Source organism: Sesamum indicum, linkage group LG4 (genome assembly GCF_026168435.1).
Source record: "Sesamum indicum cultivar Baizhima isolate 11 linkage group LG4, ASM2616843v1, whole genome shotgun sequence".
Classification (NCBI taxonomy): Eukaryota; Viridiplantae; Streptophyta; class Magnoliopsida; order Lamiales; family Pedaliaceae; genus Sesamum; species Sesamum indicum.
Genome location: NC_142660.1, coordinates 12,942,328 through 12,965,471, shown reverse-complemented (window position 1 = coordinate 12,965,471; position 23,144 = coordinate 12,942,328). Strand labels below are relative to the sequence as shown.

At 36.5% G+C, this 23,144-nt stretch overlaps 5 protein-coding genes across 5 annotated transcripts; 1 reads left to right on the top strand and 4 right to left on the bottom strand.

The window, feature by feature from the left end:
* Positions 1–1,345: 1,345 nt before the first annotated feature.
* LOC105160498 (protein phosphatase inhibitor 2) lies at positions 1,346–4,567 on the bottom strand. Its single transcript, XM_011077895.3, has 5 exons — positions 4,420–4,567; positions 3,856–3,929; positions 3,242–3,363; positions 2,236–2,412; positions 1,346–1,839 (listed from the first exon to the last, which is right to left on the bottom strand). The coding sequence occupies exons 2-5, from the start codon at positions 3,870–3,872 to the stop codon at positions 1,607–1,609; spliced, it is 549 nt and encodes a 182-aa protein (XP_011076197.1). The 5' UTR covers positions 3,873–3,929; positions 4,420–4,567; the 3' UTR covers positions 1,346–1,606.
* Positions 4,568–5,153: 586 nt separating this feature from the next.
* Positions 5,154–8,085, top strand: LOC105160497 (uncharacterized). The gene is made up of 7 exons (XM_011077894.3): positions 5,154–5,302; positions 6,270–6,433; positions 6,649–6,789; positions 6,963–7,071; positions 7,173–7,234; positions 7,610–7,713; positions 7,841–8,085. The coding sequence occupies exons 2-7, from the start codon at positions 6,341–6,343 to the stop codon at positions 7,938–7,940; spliced, it is 609 nt and encodes a 202-aa protein (XP_011076196.1). The 5' UTR covers positions 5,154–5,302; positions 6,270–6,340; the 3' UTR covers positions 7,941–8,085.
* Positions 8,086–8,287: 202 nt separating this feature from the next.
* On the bottom strand, positions 8,288–9,772 carry LOC105160495 (chromosome transmission fidelity-like protein). The gene is made up of 3 exons (XM_011077893.3): positions 9,468–9,772; positions 9,070–9,280; positions 8,288–8,586 (listed from the first exon to the last, which is right to left on the bottom strand). Exons 1-3 carry the CDS (start codon positions 9,615–9,617, stop codon positions 8,534–8,536), a joined length of 414 nt encoding a protein of 137 aa, XP_011076195.1. The 5' UTR covers positions 9,618–9,772; the 3' UTR covers positions 8,288–8,533.
* Positions 9,773–10,607: 835 nt separating this feature from the next.
* Positions 10,608–16,912, bottom strand: LOC105160494 (uncharacterized). The gene is made up of 8 exons (XM_088879805.1): positions 15,487–16,912; positions 14,066–14,173; positions 13,705–13,800; positions 13,337–13,483; positions 12,964–13,045; positions 12,373–12,606; positions 11,955–12,170; positions 10,608–11,801 (listed from the first exon to the last, which is right to left on the bottom strand). Exons 1-8 carry the CDS (start codon positions 15,565–15,567, stop codon positions 10,801–10,803), a joined length of 1,965 nt encoding a protein of 654 aa, XP_088735931.1. The 5' UTR covers positions 15,568–16,912; the 3' UTR covers positions 10,608–10,800.
* Positions 16,913–20,268: 3,356 nt separating this feature from the next.
* On the bottom strand, positions 20,269–22,455 carry LOC105160493 (membrane steroid-binding protein 1). The gene is made up of 2 exons (XM_011077890.3): positions 21,986–22,455; positions 20,269–20,952 (listed from the first exon to the last, which is right to left on the bottom strand). Exons 1-2 carry the CDS (start codon positions 22,294–22,296, stop codon positions 20,571–20,573), a joined length of 693 nt encoding a protein of 230 aa, XP_011076192.1. The 5' UTR covers positions 22,297–22,455; the 3' UTR covers positions 20,269–20,570.
* Positions 22,456–23,144: the final 689 nt, after the last annotated feature.

The window sequence follows — 23,144 nt, the reverse complement described above, 5'->3', positions numbered from 1 at the left end:
AAATGGATCTAATCCGTTGATCATCAAACTATTGGTGGATATGGACTAATCTTAAACATCTCACATGAAAGTTTCTTGTTTGGATTGATCAATATCTTGTTGGGCATAAGTTAGATAAGACGTTATGCTTACCACTCATAATTAGAGGGTCAGAATAGGGCTGAAAAACGATTCAACCTATTCATTTAATATCGATTCATAAAAACTTGTTTGAATTTGATTTTTTTAAATTAACAAACAAAATTTGAGTAAAATCTTTTGTTCGATAAGTTTTCGAGTTTGAATTTGATGCAATTAGTGCAAATATAATAAAATATTTAAAAATATCAAATTGTTCGATTCTGATTTATGTTTGAGTGCCATTAAAGTTCGTTTGATCTCTATTATATTAATAATGAAATCAAATTCGAACGAAGTTTTTCAAGCTTGATAATAATTTATACAACTTTGAACAATGGTGAGTTCGACTCCACTCGACTTGAACTATTGACAGGTCTAACTCGAGACCAGATTAGGGGAAAAAAATCTAAAATAACATCGATGACAATCTAATAATAATCACCAATTTTATACATGATGCACTGGTCACCATGGTATGTATACTTGTACGTATACAATCAGATGGATACGGCAAATTGTAATTTGAAAAATAATTTGTTTTAATGTTACTATAGTTTAAGTGATGATATTTTTACATTAATAATCTTTATAATTTTATTAATGATAAAAAATTTAAAAAGATTATCACTAACTAGTGGGAAAAGAAAAACTATGTGATAATTATTACTAGTGTAGTTGGGATATAATAAAAATACAATTATTCTTACGTCGAAATTGTTGCTACACATGTTTCACTATTATCGATAAATTTTTATGCTGTGGCACAATAAAATGTATTATTGTTAAATATTATTAATTTTTGAGCAGAGTTGTTAAATATTATTAGTAATAATATCGAGATATATATATATTTTTCATTAAATAAAATTTGCAAAAAGATTTGTTCTAATGTGATTCCTAAAGTTTATTATAAACACGCAAATAATTTTTAATAAATCAATCAACGTGAAAAAAGAATTAAAAGTGCTACTATCGTAATATCAAAGTTACAGTTAAATGGTTATATGATGAGTTATTTGGCGTAGATCGTACACCAAATAATATCGAGAGCATATATCAGAAAAAAAAAAAAAGAAAATATTTCGTCGACTTCTATAATAATTTTGGATAAATATCTGCTAATCAAATGCAGATGAACATAAGAAACTCGTGTCAGAAACTAGAATCGTAGTGTCTTAACTTTATCACTGGAGCAAAACTCAATAAATCATGTAAGACTGATAGCTAGTAATATAAAAGATCCTTGGCATCAATTGCATCATGAACAGGACGCTCAAGAACACACTGTTTTATTGAACAAGCACAGCAAAAACTAGAGTTCCAAGAACAGACTGTGAAAGGTTCTGTTATCAAATGTTAAGGGTCCATTCAGATGTCTATGTACAAGTTGCAAAATCTGAAAGAGTAGCAAGTAAGCTGCAAAACCACAGTGACGACGGCAACAGAAAGGCACGGTATGATGATGTGGCATGACAGGTATTAAGATTTAAGATCCATTTGCTGGCTTTGATGGTTTCTCAACGTCGATGTCTTCCGCACCATCAGTTATGGATGACGATGAAACACATTGCCTGTCTTTCTTACCATTGGCCTTTGTCTCCTCATCAGACTCATCTTCAAGAAAGGAGCCCTGGCGCAGAAGTTCTTTGACCTTGCGAAACTCGTCGTAGTGAGCTTTCCTGTGCTCCCTAAAGCTCCTGTGTCTCTCAAAGTCGGAACCTGATAGGTTTGCATTAGGAAATGAGTGAGAATCAGGGTTATCTTCCCCAGGTTGGTATATTTCATCTCCCTCTCTCTCTCTTAATGTTATCGTTATCATTAGTATTGACATCACATGCCGTAGCAGATACGAATCATAGAAAATGATGTATAAATGAGTAAATAACTATACCAACTGGGAACAAAATTAAGAACAGGATAACACATATTCTTCTGAATCTCCTCTTTTAAACTAATAATTTAAAGCAATTGCAGCAAATTACAGAAACGTTGAAACCTTCAAACCGTTAAGCTATTCATTTGGTTAAATTAGTAGAAGAATGGAGCCGTTTTGACAACAAGGCGTCATGCCTCAGAGGATAAATAACAGTTAGACTGAAAACAAACAATGCAAACCTTCTCCATCTTGTTCCATTGCATCTGCCTCATCTTCAGATGTACTCCAGCCAGATTGATGCGAGTTAGTTTTGCTGGAGGAAGCTACATCATTCAATGCTGAACGGATGGCTTCTGCATGCATTGCGTCCTCCAAACCATCTTCGAAACTTCCGCTTCTAATAGGAGATAATGATCCTACATTCATCAAAAGAAACCAGTAGAGTTAATGTTATAGCACATGTTTTCAATAGTTTCAACAACTAGTTAAACTTCACTAAAAAATGTGCATGTAGCATATTCAGAAGTCACTGACAACTAGTTAACATTCAGCATGCACCATTCTTATATCAGAAAAATCTATCATGATATCACTAAACATAAATTTATGTGGTCTGATAAAATATGTCTCTTGCCCCCGCTCCCCAAAAAAATAATTGGTGAACCTACTAATTGCAGGACGGGATCTTAGGTGTAGGAATTGCAGCACCATAAGAATCAAAAAGAGATAAGAGCCAACTCTCTTGACATCCAGCACACTACCTCTACAGAAATTGAGCATTGTTTAATAGAAAGATCTATTTACGTGTTCATGACGGAGGGCCCCAAACCAAAACAGAAAAAAGTAGAGAACAGAAAGAGAAACTTTTCCTGCAAACAAGAAGTCAATACCCAAATAGAGAGAAACCAACATGGCAGGCACCAGACAGAATGATGAATTGGGAACTAAGGTCATCATGTTTAGAATGCAAGATCAGCTCAGATTTGACCCAGCGCACGACCAAGAAATTAATTAGGCTCACATGACAACATACAACATATCCAAACAAGCCACATAAAAGGGATTGAACCATCTTATCAAGGTAGTAACTTCAACAATCATATTGCTAAACGTGAACCAAACAAATATTTATCATGACAAAATCCACAAGGAATAGGGAAATTTCTAAAGCATGATTAGAGGAAATGAACCTATATCAAAATCACAGATAAGATACATGCAAATGTAAAAGAAACCCATACATACCTTCATCATCAATCATTGGATGATAAGGTGTCTTCGGTTCAGTTATTTTCTGCCTCACGGGTTTAGTTGCCTCGATTTCCCCCAAGTTATCTTCATCCCATTTCACTCTTCCCCTGGCACCTCTATAAATTGCCAGCATCAGTATAATTTCAGTGAGGAGTTAAAACTTCACCTTAACAAACAGTTCATTGTAACTGAAACTCGTGCATATAAGAAAGACATGAGACCTCATCTTGACTAATGCCACGATAAGTCAATTACATCTACTACTACGAAATTTCAATTATTCAACGAATTATAGGGCACCCAGGAACCACCATGCTTTAGATGTCAGCAAAATACTTTACTGTTATCTGTGACAGGTTACTCAATTCACATGTGGATTTTCTAAGGTAAGGTTTCCAGCCACCATACTAGATCCAAGACATATCATATGAAGCCTTTTTCTGACATGCAAGAGAAAAAATAAAGAATTAGAAATCAATCCAATTTTGAATGGCATTCCATTTCAAGTCCTAATTATATGATAAGAACGACTACAGACAAAATAAATGTCACATACAAAACAAGAGTATCCGACAAAAAGGCCATAACATAAATAATAAAGAAATTACTTCTTCATATCAGCCATCTGATAATCCTCCGTATCCCCAAACCACACTCAAAAATGGACCGTAGGCCGAATACTCTGTAACAAGAAAACACATACACTCATTACATCAAAGTGTCAAACCTGAGATGGTGTCTACAAAGAAAATAACAATTTTAACATAATGTCCATAAAAGCCCACTATTCATGCTTTGATCAATGTTTTACCACCTTGAATGTCTTCCTGTCAATTTCACCACCGAAATTCAAGAACCAAGGTTTTGCCTCAAATCGAACTGCACAACCGTCAAAAGACAGCAGCAAAAACGGAACAAACACAAAAAGCCCTCACCAAAACAAGATTTAAATCATTAAAATTCTAAAAGATATTCATAAGCCGACAATTAAACCAATCAACAAAATTCAACCGAAAAATACAATTCAAGGCCCGGAAAATGCAATCTTCTCGGGCCATGACGTCAGAATTCAAATGGAAATACGACGTCAAAACCCACAATATGGAAAAGCCAAAAACCATTAGATCAAACGACCAAAAATTAATTCAGAATAAAGGAGAAAAAGTTTCTACCTTAATGAAGAAATGACGGACTTTCTTCTTCAGCTCTTTTACTCCTTCTCGGGAGCTTATGATAACAAAATAAAAACAAAAATTATGAGCTTTATTTTGTTCTTCGCGGGGCATTTACATGGTTTCCCCAAATGCCCCCAGGGTCCGAAACAAATGACGACTATACCGGGAGTCTTTTGCGGGTGCGGTCGGGTTTTATTGGACTATCCAGATCCAGATTTAGAATACGTTCTTTTTTTTTTTTTTAAATTAGAATTGGGATTAATACCCAATAAATATTTATATGGATTGTAAAAGCTAAAAAAAATTAATAGTAAATTTCATTAAATGTCAATAATTATATATTAACGAGACATATATTTGATTTAATTATTAATAATGACTAAAGAATTTTAGAAAAATAAAAAAAACTCAGATCGATCCTCGATAATGTACTTGATTGGTTAAATTTTAATCTATTTTATTTATTTTTAACTAATTTATTGCTTTTTTATTTAAATAATAATATGTAATTTATTGGGTACTAATAATTTAGAAAGTATGTGGCCATCTTAGATAGTATTTAAATCTTAGAGCTCTTACTTATGAATTAATTATTACCAATACAAATTATTATTCAAATATGAGCTATTTAAATAAAAACTATATGCATATGGCTTCATAAGTTCATATTCTAAATGGATCGGGCTAGACCCTGTGGGTTCCGGACTTCTGAGGGGCGTGACCCGACCCCTCTTCGGGAGGGGCATTATAGGCATCCGACTCGTAAACGAGAAAATTGGGGAAACAAATCTGAGTAGCGAAAGCTGAAGACAGAAAAACGCATACACCTCTTTGTGGAGCTCTTCAATTCACTTTTACCACTGCCCTAGAACACACACCAGTATGTTTCTCTTTTTCGATTTCCCAATGCATTCCGAAAATTTTGTTTGTTCCTTTCTGAATTATGGAATTTCGTGATTGTGATTTATGCTGTAGTAAATTCCATTTTGCATTTTTTTCTCCAGTTCTTGATCTTGGTGTTTTGACTTTTTATGTTCTTGTAGGTGACTGAATTGAGTGCGTTTATGAAGTAATGTTCCTTTTATTTTTTTTGGTTGGTTGGATCATGCGTCGATTTGTTTTCGGTGTGAGAAAGTTGAGATCTTGATCATTGGGCACTGTAGGAGAATTTCTTCTTTTTCTTGATTTTAGTGTTCTTACGAGGCAGTGAGTTTTTATTTTGGGCATCGGATAATCTGGATCATTGGTTCTTGAAAAAATAAAGAAAAAACATGGTTTCGTTCCTTCATGGTTTAAAGGGTGTATCTAGAGTTTTGCTCCTTGGGCATCCGGATTCATTTATAATTTACTTTGCATTTTATTCTGTGTTTTTGAGGGGCTAACACCTACATCTGGATTCGTTTATAATTGACTGAATTGAGTGTGTTTATAAAGTTTGTTCCTTGGATGTCATTAGATATTAGTTTAATGATAGTTTGATGATCATATAAGCAAAATGGCTGTCCGGTGCACATGACCTGAACAGCAGAAAAAAAATACATTGTTGAAATTTCGCTGACAGACATTCTAGATAAAGATAGTCTCTTGTTGCTCCAGCTGTTGGAATTTTCTAGTTGTTTAGGAAACGTTTTGGTTTGTGGAGTAATGATAGTTGCTTTAATCAGACCAGATGTTTTTGTGACATTAGCACTTGCTGCATACCTCATTAGTATATTAAGTGTAGATCTTACGGAAGCAACTACTCATTCTTCCACTCGAACCAGTAGAAGATTAAGATTGCTAATTCTGTCTTATCTTTCTTTATACTGCTGATGTATTTTATATCCGTTTGCATTCTACAATTGCAGGGTGTGGAATTGAGTTCCTAGTTTTTACTGACAAAAGGCTTCATAGAAGTATAGAACAGGGCTACTCACAGATGTTTTCACTGTTTTATGGACTATGGAAGTACATGTTCAGCAAAATGGAGTTTCATGTTCTTATTCTTGGAATTGACAAGGCTGGAAAAACAGTAATATTCTCAACTAGTCTACTCTGATTACATGCACTTCTTTCTTTTGCTTATCTCTGTCTACTTGTTAGATCCTTAATTTGATGCAATCGATCTGATACATGAAGATAGATAACTACAAGCAGGAGACACTTCTCCTTATCTATAATGAAAGTCGAGCGGAATTGTTTTAGTGCCAAATCATTGTTTTGAGCTAGTTCAAACATGAATTTCAGACATTGCTGGAGAAGTTGAAGGCACAGTACTCGAACTTGGAAGGCCTTCCTCCAGACCGAATTGTTCCAACTGTAGGGCTCAATATTGGTCGTGTTGAAGTGTCTAATACAAAACTAGTATTCTGGGACCTGGGAGGTCAGGTTTGGAATGTGCTCTGAACTTCTTTGCTAATTGGTCTTTGTAACTGCAAAAATTTCTGTGACCTTGACAAATTCATAATTTTCAATTTATATTCATATTTGACCGTGAATTCACGGTTCTGTTTATTTCATTACGAGAAATTTATACTGATGCAAGACTTAATTTTCAACAGCTTGGTCTTCGCTCCATCTGGGAAAAATATTATGAAGAGGCACATGCTGTGATTTATGCAGTTGATGCCGCATGTCCGTCCCGTTTTGAAGATTCAAAATCAGCACTTGGTAAACATTCTGGGCGCAATAATACTTGTCATTGCGAGTTGTTCTCAGTATATTTGCTCATTATGTTATGATGCCACCCCAATTTTCTCTCTGGTTTGCAGACAAGATTTTACGGCATGAGGATTTGCAAGGAGCTCCACTGCTGATATTGGCAAACAAGCAGGTAACTATTTCTTCTGTCCCACTTTAGGATTGCCTGGAATAGTTGTTTATTGAGGAACATGGATCTTAACTTCATTTTCTGAATGTTGTCGGTGTAATATGATAGGATTCTAGGATAATTCACCCAGTTATGATTTGCCGCTGATAGGCTTCTCCCTCTGCACCTTTCTCAGACCAAGTACTTTTATGTTATCCTGTCATTGCTGCTGATTAGCTTTAATATATGATCCTATTGTATGAAATTTCTCTATCCATTTGTTTCATTAAATTTATCATTCAATATATAGGAATACTGTGACAAAATGAGAAGAAGATGGATCCAACAAACAAATTTCATTTACAATGTAATTAGATGAGTGTATTGTGTACTCCACAGGATCTCGAACAAGCTGTATCAATTGATGAACTTGCTCAATATCTGGACCTCAAGACATTGGATGAGCGAGTTTATGCATTTAAAGCTGTTTCAGCTTTTGATGGGTAAACAGATGGATTTTAATTTATCTAGTTTGTGACAATTTAATAAGTTGTTTGGGTTTCAGGGGATCCCACCCTCATCGCAAGTCCAACACAAGGGATATGTGATCAATTTGAGATTTTGTTGCAGGCTGGGCATAAAAGAAAGTGTAAACTGGCTGGTAGATGCTATGGAGAGGAGTAAGAGAACTGAAACGTTGAGGCTTCGTGCTGGATCTAGTGTTGTTTAGAACTGATATTGTATACATACCGCCACACCTTCCGTGTAATGTTGTGCGTAAATCAAGGGTCAATCTCATGCTATATGATGTAATATCGAACCTATATTATTGAATAGTTCTCCCGCAACAAAGTTGAAGTTCTTTCTGAAACTAACTTTGGTTTTACCACTTTTCACCCCATTTTCCAATTAGCATGGAATAACTTTTAGCCCATTAGGTTTTAGCAGTGATCCAAGTTATACTTCAGGACTGTTCTCGAAATGCATCATATGGTGGAAACCTTTCCTTAGTATAGAGAATAGGATTATGTTACTCATTCGTACATCTCCTCTAAGAGCCATACCATTGGATAAAAATACAGTACAACACATAAACTATTGCATTGAATTTAAATAATTTTTCTTCACATTATTTTTCTGAATTAAAATTTTAAAGAAACATCATTCAAGACAATGTAAGCTCAACACTGAACATATAAACCAAGGAAACAGTAGGTTGGCAATGTTTATGATTATACAGCGGCCTTCAGGCAAAAATCCTAAGATTCACTAGTACTTGTAACATTGTTTCAGATCACCAACTCTTGGCATTAGATCACCGAATTAGTGCAGCACCATGGGTGCAGTGGCTTTTTCCTTGACAGCAGGTTGAGGTTCTGCAAAGAGCAAACCACAAATCCAACTCTACGAGTTATTGTCAGCAAAAAGCAAAAAAAATGAAACCTTGAACTGGAGAACATGACTGAATACAATTACCGTAAGCTAAAATCTACAGTAGAATTAGCAAGCGTGCAAGTCAAAGTAGAATGCAAGAAGACCAGTTTCAAGAAGTCATAAATGGTAAGTCTGATTACCATCTCATACATGCATCACATTCATACCACTAGAACATCTCAAATTAGAGAGACAACAAATTGAAACACATGGCCTTATATTTCAAGTTACAGATTTAGATATTTACACATAAACCTAGTATCATGGAATTTGCTAGGAAATGTGCGTTCTGAAAATCCGGGGTCTGGTGTTCATTTTCGTGTGTATGAGAGACTAATGGCATTACGTGCAAAATGATGCTTCCAAATATAAAGCAAATGGTATCTTCATTGATAAGTTCTTGCACATATCAGATGTATCCTTACTGGATATAAGAGCTTTAGGCCTGGTTTTGAACAAAATCTTGTGGCGAATAACTCCAATCACATCCAATTCTACCCCTCCGGAATTCACATCGTCTTCACCCTCCTCTTCTTCTTTTCGGAGTTTGATCTTCCTCAACACTAAAATCGGCTTCTTCAGACTCACTTTTGTTCCTGTCAGCTCATGGTACCCAACTGTAAATGTATAATTTTCCTGAAAACCCAGAAACAGAAACAAGACAATGAACCCCTCAATCAACAGTAAATGTGCAAACCTTTCGGAAAATCCACCCACTAGCTACACACACAAAGTAAGAAGATGCCCGGAATTTTTACCAAAGGAAGAAAAATGAGTTAATCGGAAGCACCTGTAAATGGTAATAAGGGAAAATGTAGGAAACCTGAGAAGAAGGGCGGCAGAGGACGCCGATCTGGAGGTTCTGGAGGCGGTTCTCAAAAGAGGGTTGGGCTTGAACTACCCCTTGAAGTTCCACAATTGCCCATTCCGGGCAGTTGCCCTCTCCACAACTGCACTTCACCTTGATTTGCATTTCTTTATATGTTCTCAATTGATGAAACTATGATCCATTTCCACTGTTTCTTCTTGTCTTACTAATTTATGAAATTAGGGTTTTGATAACCGGGGGAGTTGAAGCAGCAGCAACACCTGTTGCTTGGAAGTGGATTTGGCGCCAAAAAGTTAATCTGTTTCCGGAGTGTTGATACGGCGTCGTTTTATACGGAGGACCGAATACATAATCAAACTAAACTCGTGGTGGCCTAAATATAATATTAGAACAGGCTCGTTATTTCAGAAATAGATTATTTGGAATCATTAAATTAATTAAAACTATTTTTTAAAATTACAACAAATACAAAGTGATTATCATCATATCAATCAATAGTGAGTTTATAACAAGGGAAAAAATATTTGTTTTTGTTATCTAAACATGAAATATAGATTTAATACATAAATAGTACAATTCATTTTCTTGATTAAGTTATGGAATAATTACATTGCCACAAGATTTGATGTATTTACACATAAATTCATTGTATTTTGAAAAATTACATTCAATATTTCTGGCGTTTGTTCCTATTTAACAAATAGATTCTTCCGTTAGTCAAAATTTACTGAATTTGCTAATAATAGTAAAAACATTAAATGAAAATGCATTTTTATCCATAGTTGGCTTATTATTCATTTATTGCAAGTTAAATAAATCTTTTCTGACCAAAATAACCTACTCACATTAATTCATGTGAAAGTGTGTAAGAATTATTTGATTATAAAAAATTTATTTGATCTACAATAAGACGGTAATAAGTCAATCGAGAATGAATTTATATCTTCATTTTTTTTCTTTTTTTACTAGTATCAACAAAATTGATAAATTTTAACTAACGAAAGAATCTATTAGTTAGACATCATAAACGAATATTAGAGATGCTAAAAGTAAATTTTTTTATTATTATTCAAGTAATCAAATTTTTATCTTCTTCTCTTTGTTGTCACATAATAAATACTCAAAAGAAAAAAAGAGAGAAACAGAACAATATATACAACAAAGAGGGAAAAGAAGAGTTCTAGCACTAGATTAGCATTTTTACAGCACTTGAAAGTGTAGTCAGCTGCTGCAGAAAATCACAGAATTACGATTCAAAATTCTATTGCACGCTTTCTGCATACATACAACCAATTTCACAGACTAAGTCATACACCACCCCAACTTCCTACATGAAATTCTGCTTTCGCCCTTCGACCCCGTTGCGAAGGCCGACAAAGTTCTGTGAGCCACCATGAGGAGGAGGGCAATCTCTCATACCTTGTTGCCTCATGTAAGGCTTTTTTACAGCATTCGGTTGGCCAACTGATGAGTATACCGATGGGTAGACGTTATCTAACCTGAACTCTGGTGCCGTTAGGCTGTTGCATCCACCGACTCCTGATGAGCCGAGAGGCTGCTGGAATGACACCCGCCATTGTGTACCGTCCTCGGCAGGCGTTTCACTGGTGAGCATTTTCACGGCAAATTCAAAGCAAGGATCGGCCCAGATATCGCCAGACGGCAACATGGAAGACGAGGATGAAGTTTGATTAGGTGAAGCTAGTGATGAGACGGGACTCTCGCCGAGTTTGTCCATATCTTCGATAGGAATTGCACCGGTGAGAGTTTTGACTGCAAATTCAATGCACGGATCCATCAATAGATCCTTCAAAGAGGAGTCGAGATGTTTTTCGTCCTTGTTTTCTTCCTTACAGTCGACACCAACATCTTTATGGTCTTTAAGAGATGAAAGATTTCTCTGAACAACTGGTTCCTTTTGCTCATTGTCAGTAGGATTTTCTGTTTTGCATTTTGAAGGAAGCTCTTTCGGGTTGTTGCATCTATCGAATTTTCCGATAGTATCAATGTCTGGCTCATCTGACTGTCCAGCTTTAACAACACTTTTGGAGGTATTAACTTCTGGCTCACATGATAGTGCAGCCTCAGCTCCAGCTTTGTCACTGGTTTTCACTTCCAACGATGGATCAACTTCCACACATGCAAGTCTCTTTGAAGCTCTCCGAGGCAAGTCACTCGTCCATTTGCTATTTGTGTTTTTTCTCTTATTTTGGCACAGTAAACTTTCATGTTCTTGTTCCTCTCCCATTGTACCTTTCTCTTTCTCTTTGCGTTCGAAGCCATTGGTCACTGGCGTATCAACATTTTTCTTCCCAGCACCTTCTGAGCCTGCCAACACAACACACCAAAAGAACTTTTCACATTCAGAATTTCAGTTTGAACATCAAGCAAACAAGTTCCATAGTCGGGAACTTAATGCATGCGAGAAACATTCTCAGGGAGTTCAATGCAATGATAAATCATGACCGAACATCTTATCACCTGATTCTACCGACTGATCTTTACTGATATTATCTTTTAGTTTACTGTCAGCCAATCTCTTGCTTTGCCTTCTCCCATATTTCAGGTCTTCCTTTCTATTAACCAGTGGTAGCGTATTTGGAAGGCTCCCAGCTGCGGAATCAAAGTTTCTCTTAAGTTGCTTCGTAACATTTGCTTCAGGCATATCTACTTTTTTCTCTGCACCACCCACTGATCCTGCAGTTGTAATTTACATCACCAGGATATTATACATCAGTTCAGCAGAAAAACTATGGTACTTGAGGTGAAGTTTCTTTGATCATATTATCCTCTTCATGTCAACTCTTCGTGAATTGTATTCATTCAGAGGCATTGACCAGAAAGGGGTGCAAGTTAGGAAAACAGTTTCGTGTACTACGCCTAAGACTCGGTACAGTACCTGACTTGAACCTCCGATCCCCATCAGCTCTTTTATCTACTTTGTTGTCAGCCAATTTCTTTATTCCTGCCATTCTATCTGCATGTTGTTTCACTCTGTAGACCAATTGTAGCTTATCAGAAAGTTCAATAGCTAGAGAATCATCTTCTTCTTTTCGCTCCAAATGATTGTCCTCCTCTGGTTTGCTCATGCTATTCGTTGCAGCAGGTTTCAAGGCAGCAGCAAGTTTTAGTCCTGATTGCAAGAAAGAAAGATTACAATATCAACCATATAATAGTTTACGACAATCAGAAAGTTGCTATTAGAAAATGTAATCATACTGAAAAAAGCAAATTCTTATCAGTGAACCGCTATTCTGTGTCTATGTGCATTTCTTTTCATTGAATGCTCAATTGTAAGAAAGGTGAAAGTTGTTACAATTATTTTCAGCCTTCTAAAGCAAATTGCATCCCGTCACAGGCACAAAATCAGCTGAGACGAGCAGGAGGACAAAATGAAAATTCATAAATCTATTCTACAAGGTGAATAAATCTTTACAATGCATTATTATGTTAGGTAGCGGAATACAATGTCCAAGAATAGGCTCAACACCTGACTTTATGCTTTCATGCCCACTTAAATTTTTTTCTGCTGTCTTGTCCATCGACCTCTGTCGTTTGGCCTCAGCAGTTGACTAGGGATGAACCAAGCAAAGTTAAAGTAAAGTTAGAGAATGCAGAGAATCCATAACATAAACATAAAAGGCCGCATCTAAATTGCATAAACAATTCATTAATAGAAGGCACCAAGCCCGAAACACAGAGAACCTCTGGTATGCACCAAGCTATGACAATATTAAGGCACGTAAAAAGAAAAAAGATCATGAAGCACGATTCGGTAGTATACTGATCTAAGCAAAGGAGTCAATTTACAAAAGGAAAACAGAAAACATATAAGGAAATGAAACACATGAAAAGCTACTGACAGATTGAGGATGATCTCCCAACTCCTGATTGATGTGACCTTTGCTATCTAGCTTGAACTCCGCTTTTCCTGAATCCTTAGATTCTAGGTAGCGGAAAACTTCTTGCATAGAGCGGAAGTAACGTCCGGTAACAGGATCAATGTAATACTGCAAGAATCACAGACAAACTAGAATAAATAAAGATTCTCTGGAGAAAGAATGAAAATACAGATTTTGAGCCAAGATTAGAATGCATGAATTTATGCACAAAAAATGGACAGCAAAATAAGCAGTTTCAGAAGGCGGACAATCTGCTAAAAGTAGAAAAGCAATGATGTGGTAAGAATCAGAATGAAATGAGAAAATAAAGATAATAAAGGAATCAATACCGGATCTCTCCTGGTTTTGCGACCCTTCTTCGTCGTTCTGATTTCCTTAATCCATCCGGGAGGCAATTTGTCTGCCACAGTCTTTCTGATCTCGACCTACAATGTTGCAACAATAAAAAAACCACACGAAATGCAAGAAGAACTGTTGCAAGGAAAATCTCAGATGCATACCCCTTAATAATGTGAGATTACAGTGGGTCCGCCACATTATATGGGTCCCACATCTCGGAAAGCACAAGAACAGATATATCGTATATCCTTCCAGTTGGACTATTTGTCCTGGAGGAATATCAGAAATGAAGTCAAGGTTAAACTAATATGGCTCCTACAAGCATTTGTAAGCGTCCCAGCTGGCATTCACCTTATTATTAAGCGCCCTGGGTTTCCGACCTTTTGCTGAATATTTGAGGTACCGAAGCACTTCCGGCTTGGAGTTGAATTTGAGGCCATTTGAGGGATTCACATAATACTAGAGCAAACCCATAAAATAATCAGAAACAGAAGTTAGACGTCATTCAAGGTAACAAAACTAGATCGGTGAAAGATCTGCAGGAACCATCTGAAAGAAAGTTCGTAACAATATGATTTTGCAAATGAATGGAGAGGAGATATCTCAAGTATAACGCTTTCTTGTTTGGAATGCATTTATTACACCACCAAAATACAATAAACAATTCCATACAGGACAACCCAAAAGAAGAATAATTTGTTTTCGTCACTTCAGAGACTAACAAGAACTGAATGCCCGTTGGTCCGGAAAGAAGAGGGCAAAAAGAACATACAATAGATCTTACTAAAAGGTAAAGATCAGGTCATTATAAGGAAACATAACCCAAAATATTGCTCTCGTCTTGACAAGCAATAAATTGAATTACAAACAATCCCTTCATCCCTTTCCGCTCCCCCAGCCCCTCAAATTTGTCCTCAGAAACCCTACTGTGAATTGTTTAATATGTCTGTAGCTTCTCCGGTTTTATCAAAACCATCACATTAGATTACCATAAAAGCAACTAATTCCCACTTATAAATTGATCGTGGAACTTTCCCTGGAAGGAATCAGAGTAACGCCTTATTCAGAGAATTGAAGACAAGTGAGTGCTAATATCTACTTGCTCATACGATGGCCTAACCGCATTATTTATGTCCGAAACTTTCATTGCAAAACCAATTATGTTGCTCAACTTCCTCAGATAACTCAAAAGTAAGAAGGGTACTGTTCCAACTCACCCCAAATTGTAGGAAACCCACTGTATTGGTCTAATCAAGAAATTAACATCAGAAATATGATTTCCAGATGCTTTGCTACGACAAGGTCCAATGAGGTAATTCTTCTGTTTCCATCAATCTATATTAACTCAAAATGAATAAGAAGATTTTGGTTTCAGCCACTTCATTTTACCTCTAGCTGAATTCCAGAAAGAATAAACAAAGCCCTAATATTGCAGCCTTAGATAATTATACATAACCTCAATAATCCGCTCCAGCTTTCCCTAACCTCAAAAATGTTTCTTGTTTCCATTTTTCGGCATTCAGGCAAATAAAGCAGAAACACAATAGCATACATCACGCAGCAGTTCAATTTCTAATTAGAGCACTTCCAAGTCAAAACATCAAAATTTTGATTTATCAAACATCAAAATAGATGTATTTACCAGCATGCAAAACCACAATCCACAAAAGCACACAGATCGACAATCAACCATAACTTCTCAGACAATAGTAATCATAAGATTTACGAAGCAGATAAACAGCGAAATTAGAGCACTTTTTCAACAAATTTACCTTGTCTTTCCTTCCACAACTCCGAACTTTCACACTAACTCTCCAACCCACTGGTAACCAGTCCGGGTGTTCACAACCCATTTCAAGAAACACTCTAACAGGTACTAATCTAAAATCAGAAATAGAACCCCCACAAACAAGAAACGCATAAAAAGAGAAGAAAATCAAGAAAATACAGACACACACTACAGACACTAATCACATCCTTTCACTATAAGCTTCCACTCTCCACTAAAATCCCAGCTGACTGCAAGTTCCGCGACTCTTTCTTTCACTGAAGAGTGAAGATTAAAGCAAGAAAAGTTCAGAAAAGAAAAAAATAGTTAACAAATAGTGTTAAAGAGTTAATGGGGTGCGGTAATAAGGTGAGGGAATCGGACAAAACGCATTGACAACCACGTGTTGCCAAACTTTCTGCGTTTGCATTCCGAGAAAACCCCAAAACGTGTCCGAGATGATTGCATAAAATCTAGTAATATTGAACGGTACGTTTCAAGAATTCAATTAAAGCGTTTTTTGGTTTCTTCTTTTGTTGGGTTTTTATTTTATCCTCTTTGACCAGATACCCCATGTGACATGCACTGAATTTGTCATTTGTGGCCTGTGGGTGGTGGTTTAGCTAGTTAGGTATTTCCCACCAACACTTCAACCACAAAAAATAAGGGAGAAAATGCCTGAAATTCAAAGCAAAATGAGTAAAAACTAAAAAGAAGGAATTTTTCAATGTAAAGTTTTCATTTTTCTCTCTAACCAGTGACCATCATCATGTTATTGGCAACAGTTAGCGAACGGGTTCTTGAGTACAAGAAGCAATCAAGGGGAAAGTGCAAGCAGCACAGAACTTAGATTTTGTTTAATTGCTGGGTCCATGAGAAGATGCCCATTCATAACTTCAGATTGAGCCCACTAAAGCATCTTATTAATTAAGAAAAATTACTTTTCTCTGACTTTTCTCCTTTTTATCTGCAGCCCAGTTCCTCTTTTTCCTTCTCTTTTGAGCATCTATGGGGATTTTACTTTACAAGGTGGGTTGACACAGTCACTACTCTTAAATTTGGTGGGTTCTTATGGGACCTACTAATAAACATCTATAATTGTTCTGGAACTTCACACTGGATAGAGGAGAAAAAAAGTATGGAGAAAAGCATTTAGAATCTTGATTTCCTTGACATCACTAAATGGTAAAGATTAGCCACTTCTTGAGAAAAACAGAGCAGATGAAAATTACTCAAACCCCACCAACTGATAAAGTTTCCTTGTTTATGTGTTCATTATTTGTTGCAAAATTCTTATAGTACAACACAGGTGCATGATCAGCACACTACGCAAAAAATTGATTCTCCAGTTTCAAACAACACCTAATGATCTCTTTTCCAGACATTACCAACCAGAAACGGACAGGGACTCTAGGAAGAACTAAATATACTCAAATGATTACACTAATGCTACAAATGTTTGATGGGAAGCAGAGAATTGAATGTTAATAGTTGAAAATAATCAGAGATGGTTCTTCCTCCTAAAGTTATATTTATAGGCCCAGATGTTCTAACGGGTCTCCTCCACGTGGCAGCATCTCAAGCCTTGAGCTGATAAAAAGTCTACGGTTCAGATCTCAAGTTACTAATGTGGGTCGGGTCGAAGTTGGGTTGTTCTAACGATCTGACCTGGAAAAAAGTACACAGATCTTGGGTTTTTATGGCATTTTACCCCTATAGAAGGGTCATTAAGGTACCGGAGAAAGGTAGACTAGAATTTAGCTCTTATTCTTTCTTCATTGGCAGCATCATTCATGTCCATGCAACCGCACAGATGAACCTGTGCTGAGATGATCATAAGTATGACAAACAAGAATGAAGTTGTCTGAGTTCTCATATCTGAATTCACTTAAATACAATCAAAATCTTGAGCAAAGAGATTTGAAGGTTAAGAGCAAATGGTGCTTGTAAATGTTCGGTGCAATGAGGGTCAGAACTTCTTTATATAATGAAAGCAAGAGGCATTGAACTATGATCAGGAGCAACTTTTCGACTTAGTACAAAAATTCCAAGAAAAAGGGTTCGACTTCCACGTCGTAAAGTCAGATTGATAATTGCTTACAATATCAATTGGATGACTTCTTGTTTTCCTTTAATCATCATGCAATCAATTTTAAGTACCTGTATTATTGATTTTGATGGGGGGTATTAATTCTAACTGAAGCCTAAAATACATAACCGATTGAAGTTAGTTCCTTAAAAATCACAATTCTAACAGCAATTTTCAACAATGTACTATGATGTTCAATGTTTGAATGCCAGTCTATTCTTGAAATTGACTCCATTAACTATATTCATGTGCCACAACTAAAGAATGAAAGTGGTGCTTTGGAAAGATAATGAGAACAGAATTATGTGTCTTTTCTTTATTTAACTTTTTGTTTTCTGTCAACTCATACCATCTTGCAGGCTGCCGCTTAATTTTGCTTTACCTAGTACTAGTACAAACATCTGAAGTAACAGTTTCTGTTAAAATTACAAGTCTGTAACATGTGCTTACGCTGCATTGTGATTGTAGAGATCTGATGACCATCAAGGGAAGAAGTTCATCACAAGGAGTAGATAGGAAGTTGACCGTGTGTAATAATCATCTGCGATATCGGTCTTTTCAGACAGAACATCACAAAGAGATGCATTACAGAGTTTTATCAAAGAGAGAGAACTATCTCAACCAGTGTAATATCTTAGCACATGAAGAACCTAAATTTTAGAAACTATTTCGGGTTGAGATTAGTATTCTAACTTCTGATTCAACTCAAAAAATTGACTATGATACTTCAGCAACATGAAAAATGAGCATGACATCCTTTGTTCTCTAATTATAGCTGAACTAGGTTACAACTTCATGTTCACGAAATCTGCTCAAATGCCAACTAGCTGCAAGAATAACAATGAAAATTGTCAAATGCCAACACTTAGCATCCAACAACGAAAGCAAGTCAGTCTATATCTGCCTGCTTTGTACATACAAAGCTATCAATAATTTCTCTTACCTGGAAGGAATTCTCGCCTCTGAATCAATTGTGGAGAGGGTTAGGCCCCTCAGGGACAAGCAGTCGAGCCACAACGTGCAGAGTTTCACTCTTCTTTTCCTCCAAGTGATCCCCATTGTAAGGAACTGTTGCAAAGTTCTTAAGATAAAAGGATAGGAATTTAGCTCTTATTGTGAGTTCTGATTCTTCCGTAGGAGGACTGCTGATGCGCCTGAAACTGGATACCTGAACCAATACCAGAAGAATTATGAATATGATAAATAAGTGGGAAGCAGTTAAAATTCTCATATCTAATGACGAAAGAAATCTAGACGAATACTTTTGAAAGGAAAAAAAGTAAGAATTTATTATAGATGTTAGGTGTAATGAGGTGGGAAATCGCCTTATAATGGAACTGGGATCCTGTTGATTTCGAAGCAAAAGTCAGAAACAAATATTGCAAGAAACCTGTCCGATTGGAGCTGACTAGCGAACAATATCAAGAATTCGGATTATCCAACAAAATGATTTCGTGTTGTGATGTCTTAAGGAAATCTGCTTGTTTTAATTAATATAGATGGATACTTGATGACAGTTCAATTCAGGTTTCACCAATTATATTCAATATGCTAAAAAAATATAGAATCGTTTGGAGTATGCTTTCAAGTAAGTGTCTGTATCTGGTAGAGCTACTCAGCAATGCCGTATAAGCTGGTCTCTTGAGATAAAGTAGGTAATCCTTGCAAGCGAAAAGATTACAACCTAAAACCTCTTTTCACCCCCAAAGAATCAAACGTTGTGTTCACTATCTGAATTCTGTTACAAATAAAACGCCATGTAAAGACTATAAAGGAAGAATTTGAACTTGCAAGTAGCAAAAGTATGAAATGATCAGCAAAACAAGTTGAGTATTTGATCAAGAAATGCAACATTTTTGTATTTTTGTATTCAGTGATAGGCTTGCATATTATAAAATAAACTTGTTTAACAGTCAGGCCGATCTCTGTTTACTTTTTTAACAGAAAAGCTTTCACTGATGCAGTTAAAGCCACGTCTTCTGCATTTATCCGGTAAAAATGAAAAAAAGAATTGCTTTGCTAGAAAGGTTTCCATTGTCTTTTGTCTTTGTTGGTCCAAATGCAACCTAAGGGACGAGACAATAGTTCGGGCTGGGACAACCACATTTATCAAGCTGTAATGGTTGGTAAGTTGACCTGTCCCCAGTTGGACATAAAACGCTTTAACAATATCATGAACTTTGTAATTGTACCTGCAGATCAGCAATCTTGGTGCAAAAACTGCTCCATAACTTGATCATATTCGCCATAAGCATAGGCTCTTTACATATCGAGAGTGAGAATTACTGGGTAGCATTAGAAATCCTCGCACGTACATCATAAGTCTGAACGCTGACCACCACGAGAAGTGCTACTGGCTATTAGCAAGGTTCAGAAATGAGTTGATGACAAAGTTGTTGAATAATAGGGGAAATAATTGTTATTATTATTGTTTTCTTGGGTGCTCTTATTATTATTTGTCATTGGGGCCATGGGCATCTGGTCTAGTAAAAAACACAAATTGCCTTTGAAAGTGAAAGCAATGTCTTGCCAAAAATCATTTATTTGGAACTTCTTGTCTGCAGATCCTTGGGAATCTTTCATAGTGGACATGGGCATTTGGCCCCATTTGGCTTTTTTTATTCTTTATTATGGCTTGGAAAACATAAGGCTTCAAATCTGCAGCTCAATTGACTAACAGTAAATACTAGAAATATATTTCAGCCAAGAAAATGGATGGCCAAAGCATATATTAGCTTCCAGAAGTAAGAATACATCGATAAGAGTCTATGGATGAAATCACTAAAACAAAGGAGTTCCAAGAATCATCCACTCCTCACAAGGAAGTCAGGAAAACTACTGTTATCCCCAACTTAACAAGTCATTATCCAACAACGGGATGTTTAATCAGCTTTGATATATAACTTTTATCCTACACTTTGTATGATCCTCCATGCAAAACAAGGCAAACCAGGCAGCCGATGATTCAGCCAGCTTGGCAGTTCATTGCTCTTTGGAAATCACTCCTTTTTCTCAGCATCACCAGCGCTTTTGGCTTCCTCAGTTTCCTTTGCAGCACTCTCCGATGTGCCATCTTCAGCTGGCTTTCCGACATCACCATCAGCAGCTTCTGCTGGCTTACCAGCATCACTTTCAGCAGCCTCGCGTGGTTGGCCTTCAGCAGCACTATCACTTACTCGCACGGTGGACTTGACAGTTCCAACCTTCACATACTTGCTCATGAACTTGTATTCCCAATCTTGTAAAGCTTCAAGCTCAAATACACCCAGGCCAGTGAGATCACCATTCAGATCTTTTTGTTCGAAAGACATCTTTGCAAGAGCTCGACTAGCATCCTTTCCCGCAAACAAGGCGTAAGGTCCACCAGGCCCATAAAACATTCTGCAAACAACAAATATGATTAAGTACAGAAATATTTTGAAAGGGGATGATTAAATTTATCTTGATTTCAGAAGGCTAAAGTATGTGGTCTCAGAGAGTACACTACTTGAGTATGGGAGGAATGGTATTTGAACTCACTTTGGGTTACTGAATGCTGTAGCAAGCAACTTCACTCAACTAATCAACTCATATTTGCATTCAGGATGGTAATTAACTACGAGAAGAGATAATCACATGGAGTCCATAACTACATGTATATGATAGTTGTCCGAGTTACTCTGTCACTATCATCTGGAGATGGCAGGATGTTCTTCACTTCCATGTAGGCTAAATTAATCACTTATTGAGTTTTTTATCACTGAAACAAGTGACAACTGATATCATAAAAAACCAATGTGTAATTGTATAAAAACAAATTTTCAACTTATAACTATCATACTTTTGAGTGAGGGGAAATCAAGAAACACAAAAGATATGCACAATAAAAATCATTTAGACAGCATACGCTTATTGATTTGCTCCAATGGTTGACAAAAAGATATACCAATTTAAATCAAATATCCTACAATCACCAATTCACTATACATAATATCATCTGTGTTCAGTTTTTACAAAATGAAAGTAGATTTGACAAACGGTAAACAGAAGCCAATACAGGCATACATGTCAATGAATTAAGAAATCATGAAACGTTCAAAAAACAACCTTGAACCAAACAAGGGACAAAGAAAGATGGACCAACTCCTCCTCTCTGTGCAAAAGCACATACACATAATTCACAAATCAGAAACCACAAAGCACCAACAAAAACTTCAAAGTTCCAGTTATTTCTGAGCACCAAATCAACAAAAAAAGGTCCAAACTTTACCCTTCCCGGAGCCCATATCACCAAATTCATACACAAGTCATAATCTCAATCTCAGCCCACCTAGTCCACAACCACCAAAGTTCATCACTACCACAAAAACAACTATATATATCTCAATAGACACAAAACGAAGCACCCCAGCAATCAAAAACATAAACCTTATACCTGCTCTGGGAGACATCATAGATCTGACCCTTGATAGCCATGAGCAAAGGCTTCTTAGGATCAGAGCCATCATACTGTTTCAACTCCTCATCAGTAATCTCACCAACCTGAACAGGAGGAGGAAGAGGCTGCAACTGCTCCTCAAACTCCCCGGAACCACGGTGATGTGCATCATCAGAAGAACCGAAATAATTTACGGCCATGTAATAAAGGGCCAGGCCTACAGCAATAGTGGTGAAGAAGGTAGCTGGCGAGAGCCCTGTATATGCTGTGATTGATTCTTTTAAGGTCTCCCACAATTGAACAGCCATTCTTTCAGGGGCTCAAAGGACTGGTAGAGAGAGAAAGAATTGATTTCTTGAGGACAACGATGAAGAGTAGGAGAAGTGGAGTATTTCTTGAATTTTCAAGGGTGGCGTTTCTGATTTTTATCTACTCTCAGATGGCTACAATCATGTGTGGGGGATGGGATGGGGTGGGGTGGGGGGAGGGGGGGGCTTGTTAACACCTTTCTAGACTAATTGACTACTGACTAGTAACACCTTTCTGCTCTCTTTTTTCTTTTTGTTTTTTTACCATAAGATATTTTACTATAATGGGGTCACAAAAAAAATTAATGTATATCTTGTGAAAAACTGATCAACTAATATTCACAAGGTCAATTTTAATAACTTGTACAGAGCCATATATCACTTTGATATCCCTTGAATGGGTAGGGCATCAATTGTTGACATTTTGAGTGTCTGGATCTGTTACGCACCCGACTCGATAAAAAATATGGGCGAATTTTCAATCTGTTTGGTTATTTTTTTAGTTTTTAAAGGGTAAAATTGTTAAATGGGGATTTTACATTATTTAACTCTATCAAGTAACCAATTTTTTTTTTTTTTTGAACTCTAATTAATGTGTTTTCCATTATAAAGAGCCAAATTTCCATAAAAGAGCCAAATTTCCATAAAAGTAGGCCTTGAACCCAAATTCAATTGGTTGGAAAATATAGTAGCATTGGCGAATTTTTTGGTCCATAAATAGTGAGCTATCCTCAGAGTCCTGAGCTTCCCTGCAGGAAGGGAAACGCATACGCATGAGCCTCGCGCGGACAAAAAATAATGGCTATAATTAAATACAGGTCGTTCATCAACTTTTTTTTTTTTTTTCC

Coding starts and splice junctions, on each gene's coding strand:
- LOC105160498 (XM_011077895.3), bottom strand. Junction 2,413..3,241: donor TCCAATGATTGATGATGAAG/GTATGTATGGGT, acceptor TGATGAATGTAG/GATCATTATCTCCTATTAGA. Junction 1,840..2,235: donor AATGGAACAAGATGGAGAAG/GTTTGCATTGTT, acceptor CAAACCTATCAG/GTTCCGACTTTGAGAGACAC.
- LOC105160497 (XM_011077894.3), top strand. CDS start 6,341: ATGTTTTCACTGTTTTATGGACTATGGAAGTACATGTTCAGCAAAATG. Junction 7,072..7,172: donor AGATTCAAAATCAGCACTTG/GTAAACATTCTG, acceptor TCTGGTTTGCAG/ACAAGATTTTACGGCATGAG. Junction 7,235..7,609: donor TGATATTGGCAAACAAGCAG/GTAACTATTTCT, acceptor TGTACTCCACAG/GATCTCGAACAAGCTGTATC.
- LOC105160493 (XM_011077890.3), bottom strand. CDS start 22,296: ATGGCTGTTCAATTGTGGGAGACCTTAAAAGAATCAATCACAGCATAT. Junction 20,953..21,985: donor TATGATGTCTCCCAGAGCAG/GTATAAGGTTTA, acceptor TGTTGTTTGCAG/AATGTTTTATGGGCCTGGTG.
- LOC105160495 (XM_011077893.3), bottom strand. CDS start 9,617: ATGCAAATCAAGGTGAAGTGCAGTTGTGGAGAGGGCAACTGCCCGGAA. Junction 9,281..9,467: donor TCTGCCGCCCTTCTTCTCAG/GTTTCCTACATT, acceptor CTGGGTTTTCAG/GAAAATTATACATTTACAGT. Junction 8,587..9,069: donor GCCTAAAGCTCTTATATCCA/GTAAGGATACAT, acceptor TGCTCTTTGCAG/AACCTCAACCTGCTGTCAAG.
- LOC105160494 (XM_088879805.1), bottom strand. CDS start 15,567: ATGGGTTGTGAACACCCGGACTGGTTACCAGTGGGTTGGAGAGTTAGT. Junction 13,801..14,065: donor CCAGGGCGCTTAATAATAAG/GTGAATGCCAGC, acceptor GCAACATTGTAG/GTCGAGATCAGAAAGACTGT. Junction 12,171..12,372: donor GGATCGGAGGTTCAAGTCAG/GTACTGTACCGA, acceptor TTACAACTGCAG/GATCAGTGGGTGGTGCAGAG.